This window comes from Penaeus japonicus, unplaced genomic scaffold (assembly GCF_977035675.1).
Source record: "Penaeus japonicus unplaced genomic scaffold, GWHDUDI00000001_assembly GWHDUDI00000002, whole genome shotgun sequence".
Taxonomy (NCBI): Eukaryota; Metazoa; Arthropoda; class Malacostraca; order Decapoda; family Penaeidae; genus Penaeus; species Penaeus japonicus.
Window position 1 is genome coordinate 40,956,384 of NW_028234404.1, and position 12,500 is coordinate 40,968,883.

The window sequence follows — 12,500 nt, forward strand, 5'->3', positions numbered from 1 at the left end:
ATACATACATACACACACACGTACGCACACACACACACACACACACACACACACACACACACACACACACACATGAATGCGTACGAAGGACATAGAATTCAATTATTTCTTATCGTCAGCAGACCCATTTTGTATCAATCACACCATCAATATCTTTTCCCGAAATCGTGCTGCCAAGCCAATAAACAAGCACATAATTTGGAGGAGGAGATCTTAGAGGAGATAAGAGCTTGGAGACAACATTTCAGATGAATTCCGTGGCAGTGGCCTTGAGAGCATGGGAACGAGTGGACTGAGTTGATAAAATCTTTCGCGGGATTCTGCGTTCAAAATGTGTTGCTTTTCTCTCCGCAAACACTCAGAGGGGGGGGGAGGGTGTCTTTTTAAGAGATAACAAAACAATGCTCTAAATGAACGTGCTTGATTTCAGCTGCAGTGTTATGTTAATGCAAATATGGACACAAGCAGTGTAAAACACAGTTGCTTCTTCCTCAGGTGCGTTACATGTGACCTTTTGCTACACACACACACACATATATATATATATATATATATATATATATATATATATATATATATATATATATATATATATATATATATATATATACATGTGTGTGTGCGTGTGTGTGTGTGTGTGTGTGTGTGTGTACTTATACATATATATATATATATATATAAATATATATATATATATATATATATATACCACACACACCCCCACAACACACACCACACCACACACAACAACACACACACACACACACACATCACACATATATATATATATATATATATATATATATATATATATATATATATGTATATATATATATATATATATATATATATATATATATATATATATATATATATATATATATATGTCATTACATGGCGAACGAGAACCAACTGTATTTGTGATTTACGATGAAACATGTACCTCTCTAAATTCCTTTCATGATATAATAGCATATAAGTACATAATCATTTTTTATCGAACGTGTTCATGTTTCAAATGATGTTCTTGACCGAATCACAAGCAATCAGAAACTGAGGCAGAGATTGTTATTCGATGGTAGTTAGGATAATAAACATAAATGGTTATCATGATTATTGATGGTTTGGTTTAGCTTTAATAGTTAATGATGGTGATAATGGTAACGATAATGATAAGATCAGTAGTGAAAATGATGATACTGATAATGATAACAACAATGCCAGTCATCTTAACAATACACAAGAAAAATATTAATATTACTGATGTAAATTATAATTTCATAAACATAACAATGAGGAAAGTAATTATAATAAGGTTGATAATGAGGATGTATGATGATGATGATGATATGACGATAATGATGATGATGATGGTGCTGGTGATGATGATGATGATGAGGATGATAATAATAATAATAATGATAATAATAATAATAATAATAATAATAAACCCGCCCAGGGAGTCTCAGCCGAGGTCTTAAATACTGGATTGGTGTCCAGGGCGGAATACCTGACCTAGAGATGGTGTCTCGATAAAAACACTAGGGAAGGAAAACCTTACATAAACCCCTTGGTAGTAAGGTAAAAATGCAACCTTTTTCATAAATGGAAACCCGTAGAAACAAATCATCCCGCATCGCTCGTCGCGCGGTTCACCAAGGAGCGCGTCCCTCAGGGCCAGACTCGCCTGAGGTCGAAAAATATGCTACTGAGTCTGACTCCTCTCAAGATGATCTGCCAGGTGATCAGAACCAGGATATCCCTAACCCTGAACCGGCAGTGATTACCAACCAAAAAGCTAAAAGAAACAAATGGTCCATTGAGGATTATCGAAACGTTCTAAGAGCTTTTTTCACAGCCCAGTTAAGACCAATGGGAAATGTTACTCAGGATACTTATGAAAATTGGAGAGAAATTGTAGTGAATTTAGAACCAATATTGATGCTGGCAAGCTCGGAAATGTACGACGTGACATTATCAACAACAAACGACTTACTGATGCTCAAATAGAGCAAGTCCGTATTGAGATTGCAGAACAGCCTAGAGGAATTGGAATTTTTGACGATGATAATGTAGTAGAGAGAGCAGGTGAGCTGAGGGTGAACCTTGTCAATTTGAGCCCTGACCAAATCGAAAGTATAGTTAATGTAGTTAGAAATGGTGGAGACCCTTTAGCAAGAGAAGAAAACCAAAATGACGCTTACCAAGAGAGAAATAGAGAGAAAATTGAAGAAGCATATCAAAACATCATCAGAGAAATGAGTGTAGTAGATCTGCCTGAGATGACCACGAGAGAGAACCTTCCAAAAATCACTCTGAACTCTAAAGCAAATGAGATGATTAAACTTTATAATGTTGCTCTAAAGGAAGTCATTAAACATATAGGGAAAGATTTGAATACCATCAACAATCTTTTCTATTCTACTGCCAAAGTGATAACTTCTGAATTAGGCGTCAAAGTGAAGAAAAAGAGACAATACAATACCAATAAGCCCCCAAAATGGAAGGTTAAACTTCAAAAAGAAATTGATTCTCTGCGGGCGGAAATATCAATTCTTGATGAAATGTTGAAAGGAACAAATGTGAAAACAAGGAAGGCAAAAACCATTATGAAAAAGAACAACATCACAGATGGGGCATCCCTAGAAATAGCAAAAGAAACCAACACTCAAAAGATGCAATTGAAAGCACAACGACTCAGAAGATATGATAAGAGAACAAAGTTTTATAGGCAAAACAAAATCTTCAAGACAGATGCTAAGAAATTTTATAGAGAAATAGGCAAAAATAAAATTGATATTAAGGATCCACCTGAAATGGATAAGGTAGAAGACTTTTGGAAAGATATATGGGGTAAAGAGAAGACGCTTAACGCTGAAACACCTTGGCTAGGTAGAGAAGAGGAAAGAATGAGAGAGGTTCAACAACAGGACTGGGTAGAGATAACTATGAAAGAGCTCGAGGTTGCTTTAGGCAAATCGCATAAGTGGAAGTCTCCAGGAATAGACAAGATCCCTAATTTCTGGCTAAATGTACTGTCTGAACTCCACAAACCCCTCGTTGATTCGATGAATGACATTATTGATCAACCAGAATCTATTCCTGAGTGGCTTACTGAGGGAGTAACGTATCTTCTGCCTATAACCCAAGAAACGGAAAACCCAAAGAATTATAGACCAATAACCTGTCTTAATACCATTTACAAAACCTTGACATCAATAATTACTGATAGAATGTACAACTTCCTCGAAGAAAATCAAATGTTACCAAATGAACAGAAAGGCTGTAAACGTAATTCTTATGGCTGTAAAGACCAACTTCTGATTAATCGCATGATTTTAGAAAACTGTAAAACTCACCACAAAAATCTTAGTACAGCATGGATCGATTATCGGAAGGCTTTTGATAGTGTCCCACACGACTGGATTCTGCGCAGTTTGGAGCTTTACAAAATCTCCCCTGTTATTTCAAACTTTCTCCGAAACAGTATGTCAAAGTGGCACACCAAATTGTTTCTGTCCCATAATGAAGGGGTAGGTGAATCTAACGGATCAAGCGTGGAATTTTCCAAGGAGACTCACTTTTCTCCTTTTCTGCATTTCTTTGATTCCACTATCCAATGAACTCAACAACACTGATGCTGGGTACAGCATCTTCTAGAAAGTTTTGAATCATCTGTTTTACATGGAGGACCTGAAAGTTTTCGCCAAGAATGATCAACAACGTGAAGGGCTGCTGACAACTGTGAGAGAATGCAGTAATGATATTTGCATGGACTTTGGTTGTGCCAAAGCTTCCTTTGTCAGAGGCAAACTTAGAGAATCTACCCCTATTCAACTTGATATTGACACAATCATCAAAGAACTTAATAGTTATAAGTACCTGGGTGTCTGTGAAGGAGACGGAATAGACCATGCAAAGATGAAAGAGAAAGTAAGGAAGGAGTACTATCGACGCGTCAGGCTAGTTCTGAAAACAGAACTGAATTCAAAAAATAGAGTTGAGGCAGTAAACACTTTAGCTGTTCCAGTAGTTCAGTACAGTTATAACATCATCAACTGGAACCTTCCCGACCTTCAAAGAATGGATAGGAAAACTAGAAAGCTTCTTACTGCAAATAAAATGCTCCTGTTGATCGTTTGTACTTACCTAGAAAGGAAGGTGGTCGTGGACTTATCCAGTTAGAACTAACCTATAAGACAAGCACTGTTGGCATGAAACATTATTTACATTTTTCAAACGACTGGATGTTGCAGCTGGTACTGCAACACGAAAGTACCAAAAAAATCCATTCCATCTTAAAAGAAGGGGAAAAATTTGAAAGGGAATTTGAAGTTGACCCTATAGTTGAGGAACAGCAATTAGATGCGACTAAAGTTGCAAAGAAAGCTAAGATTAGTGCTAAAAAGAAAGGTCAAGAAATGCTTGCAGAGAGATGGAGCCAGAAACCTCTGCATGGACAGTACCTAACCCGAAGCAAACAAGCTGATGTTGATCAAACAGCAACCCATCAGTGGCTACGTGGTTCAGGTCTGAAGGCAGAGACAGAAGGCTTCATCATTGCAGCACAAGATCAGAGTTTATTTACCCGTAATTATCAGGCAAATATCTTGAAAAATGGTGCAGATGCTAAGTGCAGGTTTTGTGACAAGAGTACTGAAACGGTTGACCATCTTATCTCTGGTTGTTCTATATTAGCCCCAAGTGAGTATGTTCGGAGACACGATAGAGTGGGTCAATACCTTCATTGGGGTATTTGTAACCACTATGGAATAGAGACTACTAGCAATTGGTTTCAACACGAACCGAAAACAGTAACCAATGGAAAGAATGTTACCATCTTGTGGGATTTTTCTGTACACACGGACAGAACCATACAGGCAAACAGACCGGACATCATTGTGAAGGACCACTCTTTGAAAACATGTCTATTAATTGATATGAGCGTACCCTCAGATAAAAACATTTCAGTAAAAGAATTCGAAAAGCTCAGTAAATACAAAGATTTAGAAATAGAAATTGGAAAGATGTGGAACATGAAAGCATGTACTGTTCCTGTTATTGTTGGAGCACTAGGAATGATAAAGAAGGGTACCAAAAAGCACCTAGACAAAATACCTGGTAAACAGTCTCTCCAAGAAATCCAAAAAATCGTCCTTACAAGTACAGCCCATATTTTACGAAAGACTCTATCAACATGATTTTAATTTCTTTTTCTTTTTTTTGGGTTGTATTTATGTTCGTTTAAAGCTCTTGGAATCCTTTGCTTGCCTTAGATCACTGGGGTGACCCGGTTAGCAATTGTAATCAAAGCAAATCAATAGAAAACAGTATATAATGATAATAACAATAATGATAATAATAATAATAATAATAATAGTAATAATAATAATGATAGTAATAATAATAATGATGATAATAATGATAATGCCAACAATGATATTGACAATAGTTTTTTTTTCATAAGGTAACAATAATAATGATGTTTCCACTAATTACAGTAATATTATAATATACATCACAATCTTGACATTATCAAAATAAATTGACATCAGTAGCAAGATTAATCCAACCACTAATGTTAGTCATATGAATAGTAAAAAAAAAAAAAAAAAAAAAAATACAAAATCTTCATGAGAATTACCATGATAAAGAACAGGGTGATCAACACTGCAACAGTTGTTCGAGTCAGAGCATAATAGAGACGGTGAATCATTTGCAACAAGCTGAGCCATTTTCTTTCATGCAATACTGTTTTGTGCAAAATCCTAATGTCACCTGCGACAGCCTGGGTTTCTACTTGTAAGTGAAAGCTTATTTTCAAAGTAAGGAAGAGATAAGTAACTTTAGGCGAATGTATTTTGTGCAATGCAATCTTTTATAGTATACGCATTACATACATATATGCATATATGTACGTTCGTTCTTCAATATGTGTTTACTTCTCTTCACACCAATTCAAACATATCAATGACATGCTCTGTTTCCCTTCTGCAAGAACCATGCACTGATGTAACACATTCTGTTTCACCTGCCATTGCAGCATGCAGAATATGTTATTCATTGTTATTCTTAAATAGTTGTTGCAATGTCGTGCAGAGTGTCCTAACAGAGAGCCCACGAACAATACTTCACTTCAAGAGCATGTCTATGTAAATCAGTCCAATAAAAGAGAAGAGACTACACACTAAGAGAGACAGAGAGCGAGGGATGGAGAGAAAGATAGATAGGAGAAAGATAGATGGGGAGAGAAGAGAAATAGAGAGAGAGAGGGAAAGAGAGAAATAGATAGATAGATAGAGAGGGAGAAAGGGAGAGAAAAAGAGTGTGGGATAAAAATAAATATATAGATAGATAGATAGACAGAGAGAGTGAGAGAGAGAGAGAGAGAGAGAGAGAGAGAGAGAGAGAGAGAGAGAGAGAGAGAGAGAGAGAGAGAGAGAGAGAGAGAGAGAGAGAGAGAGAGAGAGAGGGAAAGAGAGAGAAAAAGAGAAGGGGAGAGAAAGAAAATGAGAGACACAGAGAGAAAGGGAGGGAGAGAGACACAGAGAGAGCGAAAGATAGAGATAGGGAGAACTAGAGATAGGTAGAGAGAAAGAGAAAGAGACAGAGAGAGCGATGGATATAGATATATAGAGAATGAGAGAGAAGGAGAGAGATAGAGATAGAGAGATAGAGATAGATAGATAGATAGATAGAGAGAGAGACGGAGACAGAGAGAAAACAAAGAGATAAGGGGAGGAAAGAGAGAGAAAAAAAAAGAGAGATAGGGGGAGGAAAAAGAGAGACATGGAGAGAATGAGAGAGAGAGAGGGAGAGAGAGAGAGAGAGAGAGAGAGAGAGAGAGAGAGAGAGAGAGAGAGAGAGAGAGAGAGAGAGAGAGAGAGAGGGAGAGAGATAAAAGGAGAGGAGAGAGAGAGAGAGAGAGAGAGAGAGAGAGAGAGAGAGAGAGAGAGAGAGAGAGAGAGAGAGAGAGAGAGAGAGAGAGAGAGAGAGAGAGAGAAAGAGAGAGAGAGAGAGAGAGAGAGAGAGAAAGAGAAAGAGACGGAGACAGAGAGAAAAACAAAGAGAATTTGAAGCAGTTCAAGTCACCAAACCTCTCAGGGTCGAGGTCAGCAACTCCCCGTCGTAAATGCTGCTCCGCGAATCTGCTGAGCCAAACGATCTCGCAACCACGCGTAAGGGATGTGCAAGAGAAAGCAAAATATAATAAAAAAGGGTTGACAATAGGATTGAGAAGCGACAAGGTTTTACTACATAATTGTGTAATAGACAATAGGTGCTTTTGTTTTTGTCTAAACATGCTTTCTGTCGAGTAATCCAGTGTCTTACTTGAGATATAAACTCTGCTGCCATCGGCCAGAATAGGTCGGACCACGTCTTCTTCCAAAACCTTTAAGACATTTCAATGAAGACACAATGTGGTCGGATATTCACTTTTGTATGATTCGGTTTGTTTGGTTTGCTTATTGGCTCCTTGACATGTTTACGCTACTACGTTGCATACATGCTCTAAAATTATTGGACAATGTACGCATCGTAGCTTACAATATACAAAACCTACCTGTTAGACTATTAACAACAGCTGCGATACTGTTATTTGGCAAAATGACAGCTCCTGGACTGCTGGAGGTCAGCTGAATGGATGTCATCGCGTTCGATTCTAGGTTCACGCAGCTTAGGTTCCGACAACCAGCGAATGTTCTTGATGAAAATGCAGGAAGGGAAAATGTCTATTTGCCTTCCAATTTCTCCTAGAACGGCATTTTAAAAGGCATGCATAGCGCTGCAGTTCATGGCAGGACTAAATCTGGTGTAGCAATCTTACCAGTTGGAATTACGGATATAGTATTTCTGACTGGATTGATTTCCGAGATGCCTGGGAGAGCAATAAGGCCGTCGAAGAGACGTTATTGATCTGGTTTGCGAGAGATCGAGCGCGGGCAGCGTGTGGGACACCAGAGCAGGGAAGGACACTTCGTTACCACTAACGTCTAACTCCTTGGAGAGGCTGGTGCGGGAGGGGAGAGTTTCGAAGGGAAAGTAAACGAGGATATTATTGTGCATGTTGATCACTCGGGCTGTTTCAAAGCTGTTCATGACGTAGATGTCCGTGAAAGAGGCGATGCCAAAAGACTGATTGCACAAGGTTGAGGAAAATACCCTCCTCACTTGTTCCTCGCTCTCTACGTGGGAGCAGTCCATGTCTATTTCATTATTTTCGTCAGCAGTGCGAAGGAAAATAGCTTCAGGATTCGGGTATGGGAATTGATGGAAACATTTTTTTTTTTTACGTCAACAAGGTTTCGAAATCGTGGGTGTCTGAGGCCTTCGTCGCTTCCTTGGCAAAGGTGGATCAGAAGCAACAGGAAGTCTAGCTTTCAACGCTTCTTCATGCTGGCCACAAACAACTCTCGACGTTCAGAGAGACAATCATGACATAGTTGTAGCTCATACCCGATCAATTGTAGATAGATTGGAACTTCGAATGAGATTGGAAATATCATTAGCGTCGCAGTTTTTGCTATATATATTCCTGTCAGCCCTTCTCTTTCTGTCTGTATACCTATATGTGTGTCAGTCATTTATTTAATTACTTCATGAAAGGCAACCAGCCCATTTGTTTATTAAAGTTTAATTGTTTTTAATAATTCAAGTAGATGACGATCAGGTCAAGAAAAAAAAAATTATCATCACATTGTTTATTATAAGTCTCTTTCACTAACTGGGTGGGATATCCTTTGTGTGTGTGTGTGTGTGTTTTCGTATGTGGGTGGGTAGTTTTGTGCGTGCGTTAGTTCGTGCATATATGTGGGTTTGTGTGTGTGTGTGTGTGTGTGTGTGTGTGTGTGTGTGTGTGTGTGTGTGTGTGTGTGTGTGTGATGTGGGTGGGTAGTTTTGTGCGTGAGTTAGTGCGTGCATATATGTGGATTTGTGTGTGTGTGTGTGTGTGTGTGTTGATGTGGGTGGGTAGTTTTGTGCGCGAGTTAGTGCGTGCATATATGTGGGTTTGTGTGTGTGCGTGATTGTGTTTTCTTTATTACCATACTTTGCCATAAATTGCTTCAGGGAACCAAGAGCCTCATTACAAATCACAGAAATAACACGTCGGATAATTAAAAGCTTCAAGCGCCTTAGTGATACGAAAGAGCTTCAGTTTTTATAGGAACGAAACTCATGAACGAAGCCAAGTGAGCGAGCGAGCTAGAGTTTCCTCCACGTAGCGTTTCTCCGCGAAAGGAAAAACTGCGCTACGATCTCCTGTTTAGGAAGATCTCAGCTGATAAAAAAAAAAAAAAAAAAAATCACAGGGCTGAGATTTTTGCGTATCCTAATATAATCCTATAATATAATCGTATAATCCTCTCGTCTAATAGTATTGATGTGTGAATTTATGGATTGGTGATAATATTATCCTTTTTACAATATACAATATGTTGACAAAATGTGGATATTGATGAGACTGTTACGAGAAGTAGTGTTAGTGGGGATACTACAAGGATAATAGTGACATCAATAAAGTTAATGAGAATATATATAGCAACATAAATAAGAATTATGATGATAATAGCGTTGATAACAAAAATGGCAATGTCGGTGGAACTAATGATAATCAAATTTGATGACAACGATGATAAATGAAATACTACTACTTGAGATATTGACAGTGAATAATAATATACATTTTTATTTCATAATGATGCCAATGCCATGCCAATGATTATGATGATTATGAGTGATGGGCCTACTAGTGGTAGACCCTTTAATGTTAATACTGATAAAGACGAAAGCAATTTTAATGTTGATAATACCCATAATAATGATAAAGAAAATCATAATGATGGTAATAATAGTACTGTAATAACAAAAAAGGTGTTTATCTATAGGGTGATGATAATAATCATTATCAATATAGAAAAATAAAAACGGTGATACTGATGTCAGTAAAAGATATTACGAATCGCAATGCTAATAATAGCGTCATCAGTTCTACTATTCTCATCATGAATATGAATGAGAAAACACTGGAGAGAATTAATGATAATGATAATAATGAAGTTGATGACAAGTGTAATAGTGTTGAAGACATTGGACGATAAGAGTGATTTATAATACATATAACATGAGACTTTAGGCATTAAGGAATAAGAAACTAACGAGGAAATGGATTTTCTATTTAGACGCACATGAATTGTCAGGTTTCCGAACATGAAAACCTGACTGTCCGTTTGACTATCAAATCAAGGGAGGGCAGGCATAGATGACAGAGAGAGAGAGATAAAGAGAAAGAGAGAGGGAGAGAGAGATAAAGAGAGAGAGAGAGAGAGAGAGAGAGGGGTGGGGGAGGGAGAGAGAGAGAGAGAGAAAGAGAGAGAGAGAGAGAGAGAGAGAGAGAGAGAGAGAGAGAGAGAGAGAGAGAGAGAGAGAGAGAGAGAGAGAGAGAGAGAGAGAGAGAGAGAGAGAGAGAGAGAGAGAGAGAGAGAGAGAGAGAGAGAGAGAGAGAGAGAGAGAGAGAGAGAGAGAGAGAGAGAGAGAGAGAACAAACAGACACAGACGAAACATCGCTGTAAGCCATACAACTTGAAGCAGTTCATGTCACCGAACATCCCCGGGTCGAGGTCAGTCAGCAGCTCGTCGTCGAAACAGTTCGCTCTATCTTCTTTCTGCCCGTTTCAGTAAGGCAGCGTCTCTGATGGGCCAGGCGCTATTGTAGTGATCATTGACTTATCATTCAACACAAGATGTAAGTTCAGTTCTTATGTAGCTTGCCATAATTAATATATGTACATTTATTATAGATTACTAGCGGAGTGGGCCGAGCGGTAAGCACTCTCCGAAGGCATGGTGGGTCTGGGATAAATGTTGCTCGTGAATCTTGTTAAAAGTGTTACTTCCCGTACATACACTAAAAAAGCCTGGGCACAACTCTTTTACTAAAGACATGTAATCATAAAAGAAACAAATATAGAAAACTGATATTCAATTAATCGGCATGGATATATATACATACATGACGAGAATATAACAAAACCTGCACATACAACTGGGGCACACTACTTATCTTACAATGTGCCTCTCGTACCGTCCATTGATTACCACTTTGTAACACAGATACAATAAAGATAAAGGCTCGGCTACGGCCTCTCTCTATATCAACTTATAGCAGGAGGTCCTCTTACCCGGCAGTCTTCCACCAAGGATCTCTGGCTTACTGAAAGAAAACCTCACTGCTATAAGCAAACTGCCCGTTGGATGAGGAGAGAGAGTACCAGTAGCTTTGGCCGTGCAAGCTTGAGTCCCTTGTTCCTCTCCGGACATCTCCCTCAACGTCTTGGAGGCGGTGACCAGCAGTTATGGTTTAAGAGGTGTGAGACCTTCTTGGCTCAAGTATTTCAAAATTAACAAAATACAATAAAGATAAGAGAATAAAAAGACGGGAAAGCTGAAACACACACAATGTTTTATTACTCGTTGCAAGCACCATGCATTAAAAACGCTGCAACGTCACGGTGCTGGTCCCTGGTGGCCACGGGTAGAATTTCCAAGCGTCCAGCCCGCCTTGCCACGAATAGCTTGGGATCCCCTTAAAGGCAGCCCGTTTTCCAATCGGGAGATTATTCACTACAATATCGCACCCACATGTCAACGGGTTACCTAACAAAGGAACAACATTCAAATCTAAGAACTGAATAAGGAATGCGATGATTTTTGAGGAATGCGCAAATCAGGAAGAACACTTTTTTTTTCTTCTTTCTTTTTGTGTGTGTGAGTTTTTTTTTCTCTTTTCCAATCCACTGACTTACTAGAAATTGGTCGAAACACTTCCTCTTCCAATTTTGTTAATATGTTGTTGCTGATGTCGACCAGGCCGCTGGTGACAACGTGATGAAAAGATGTATTTTATGTTTAATTTAATTTCGTAATATTCACATGAATTTTATTTAGTTTTATATTTTGTTTTGTTTCGTTTGATTAGTTAATACAGACAAAATCGAATCATAATAACTTCCTTTTGACACAGTACGCAACCTTACGCGTTGTACTATTGACGGCAATACTTGTGATGTTGTTGTTCCTCAGAATGACTGTCCCGCGCCCACTGGAGGTCAGCTGAATGACGCCCTCGGGAAAGTAGGTCAGAGCGTTTGATTCCAGGTTTACATAGTAAACCTGGAGCCCTAGCCATTGTGTCCCAGAGTTCCTACTGATTCTAGGGCAGCTTTGGCACACGCCAGGATTCTGCACAGAGAGGAAGCGAGAACCTCCCCTTGGCGAGGTGGTACGAAGAGACCAAAGAGTATGAACTACAAAGGCTCTCCGGACCAGATCAGGAACGACCTAGGGGATTCTTTGTGGGGTAAGGCTGGGATATCATTGTACGGGAGAAATCATAGGGACCCCTAGTCCTGCCGCCGTAAGTATTGTACTTTGCTAGACGCCATGTTGCAGCGCGAAAACATACATACCTTCTCAGATGGGCCCGAAGACCACTGCCGATG

General features: G+C 38.9%; 1 protein-coding gene across 1 annotated transcript; it reads left to right on the forward strand.

The window, feature by feature from the left end:
• The first annotated feature begins 3,684 nt into the window (after positions 1-3,684).
• Positions 3,685-6,156, forward strand: LOC147472385 (uncharacterized). Its single transcript, XM_086545571.1, has 4 exons — positions 3,685-4,137; positions 4,257-4,704; positions 4,957-4,992; positions 5,999-6,156. The coding sequence occupies exons 1-4, from the start codon at positions 3,685-3,687 to the stop codon at positions 6,154-6,156; spliced, it is 1,095 nt and encodes a 364-aa protein (XP_086401697.1).
• Positions 6,157-12,500: the final 6,344 nt, after the last annotated feature.

Bases quoted from the DNA above. Each gene is read 5' to 3' on its own strand.
- LOC147472385 (XM_086545571.1), top strand. From the start codon at position 3,685: ATGGAGGACCTGAAAGTTTTCGCCAAGAATGATCAACAACGTGAAGGG. The intron at 4,138-4,256 runs GTTTGTACTTAC...TGGATGTTGCAG, and splicing joins ATAAAATGCTCCTGTTGATC to CTGGTACTGCAACACGAAAG. The intron at 4,705-4,956 runs GTGAGTATGTTC...GCGTACCCTCAG, and splicing joins TTGTTCTATATTAGCCCCAA to ATAAAAACATTTCAGTAAAA.